The sequence below is a fragment of the Loa loa genome (assembly GCF_000183805.2).
Source record: "Loa loa unplaced genomic scaffold supercont3.199, whole genome shotgun sequence".
NCBI classification, from domain to species: domain Eukaryota; kingdom Metazoa; phylum Nematoda; class Chromadorea; order Rhabditida; family Onchocercidae; genus Loa; species Loa loa.
The window spans coordinates 53,764-55,799 of NW_018108379.1; the positions used below are offsets into that span (position 1 = coordinate 53,764).

A 2,036-nucleotide genomic window follows, 5' to 3' on the forward strand; every position below is an offset into this window, starting at 1 on the left:
CATAATTGTTGATTTTGGAATGCTGCAGTGACTTTCGTTAAATAGCATCAATCATATTGTAGGATGTCACGAGTCACAATAATGTTTATTGATTTCTTCCACAACTGAAAATTTTGAAATCAACTTGACAAGACCGGTTGACAGGTCATCGCAGAAAATAGGATGGAGAAAGTGAGGGAAAGAAAGTAACAAAGAGAAAGAGAGAGAAGTTGGACGAATTTTGTCATCCAAAGCTTGTCCCTTCTTGTAATACTAATAATTGTAGCTTTTATCGTTATTACCATTATTGTTATTATTATTATTATTACTATCATTATTATTATTATTATTATTATTATTATTATTATTATTACTGTTACCACACAACACAAGTTTCGTTGTTCAACGAACAATGGTAAATTTTGTTTTGTTTTTGAATTCTTTTTTTTTTTTAAATTAAAATTTTTTTTTGGAAATAAAATTTCTAAAATTTATTTTTATTCATTTCGATATACTTTTGTTATAATCTTTCAGTTTTCACATTTTTTAGTTTCATTTTCATTTCAACATTTTTTTCTATGCAATTAATTTGAAAAATTCTTGGTGAATTTGCTTTTTTTGCACTTTTTCATTTTGTTTAAATAAAAAAATTGTAAAAACAAAAATGAAAAACTTTTTGTGCTAACAAAAATGAGCAATATTATTTCGAATAAGTAGTATGATTTAATATTATTTCAATTAAGTAATATTATTCCAGCATAATATCATTTCAAATAAGCAATATCATTTAATACTATTTAAATTAGATAATATTATTTTTAGATATTATTTCAGCGGGTATGGACGAGTATGGATTATACTTTTCATTTAATTTATTAGATTTTACCATTTTTAAGTTAAAAATAAAGTTAGTCAATTATTAGTAGAAAAAAAAATTGTATTTTAATTGTGATTTTTATTTTTCATCAAACCATTTTTTTTTAAAAAAATTTTTCGTTTTCACTAAAATTCATTGTATTTATGCATACCTTAAAGCCAACTGAATTTTATTATTCTTTTTATAAATTTAAAATTTAAAACGGAAAATTTAAGATGTATTCTAATCTCTTGAAATTAAACGAAATCATACATAACAAAAGAAATAATTCATAGGAAAATTCAAAAATTATCAAAAATCATTACTACAGTATTTGTACTGCTACCGTAATTACAACACATCATTCAATATGATTAATTTTTTTTCACAGCATACTTTTTACGGTCAACCATATGGACCATATCCGGCAGGACAATGTTATCCATGTTCACCAGCTCCAGGCTATTACTGTCCACAACCATGTTATCAGTAAATTTTGCTTCATTTACATAAAATAATTTAAAATTTTGCAAACATTATTGTAAAGATTAAAATGAATTCTATTTCTTGATTAGATTGAAATTTGAATAATTTATCATCAATTGATGCTAAAATTAAAATGACATTTGATTTACGGAAATATTTTCAATCAAAAAAAAAAGCAAAATAAAAATAAATATAAAAACGTGGAAATTTTAAATAATAACAAAAAAATAAATAAACTAAAAAAGTAAATACAAAAATAAACAAATAAAAAGTAAAGTTTTTAAAATTTTCATTAACATTATGGTTGTTTTTTTTTTTAATTCACAAATATTTTGTATGTAAATAATTTTTGTGTATTTTAGTGAAAGACCAAGATATTCCGGTTGTTCCGGATGGTTAATGGCATTAATTGCATTATGTTGTGGATGTTTTATTGGTGAACATTTTGATACAGATTGCTGTTGTTGTTTTATTCCATGTCCACCGTGTCATCGATGTTAAAAATGAAATTAATCTATGAATGTTGCAAATTATCAGGTGAAAATATTTCCCTGAATGATAGGATATTTGCGATATCTTCCTGAATGACAGGATATTCGAGATATCTCCCTGAATGATAGAATATTTGAGATATCTCCCTGAATGACAGAATATTCGAGATATGTTCTTGAATGACAGAATAATATTCCTTTATTCTTGTTTTTGTTTTTTTTTT

At 23.8% G+C, this 2,036-nt stretch overlaps 1 protein-coding gene across 1 annotated transcript; it reads left to right on the forward strand.

Annotated features, from left to right (window-relative positions):
* Positions 1 to 1,154: 1,154 nt before the first annotated feature.
* Positions 1,155 to 2,036, forward strand: LOAG_15021 (hypothetical protein; the record flags this gene model as incomplete). The annotated part of the gene is made up of 3 exons (XM_003150514.1): positions 1,155 to 1,324; positions 1,684 to 1,806; positions 2,000 to 2,036. Coding segments are annotated over 3 exons (330 nt in total), but the record flags the coding sequence as incomplete, so codon positions are not given.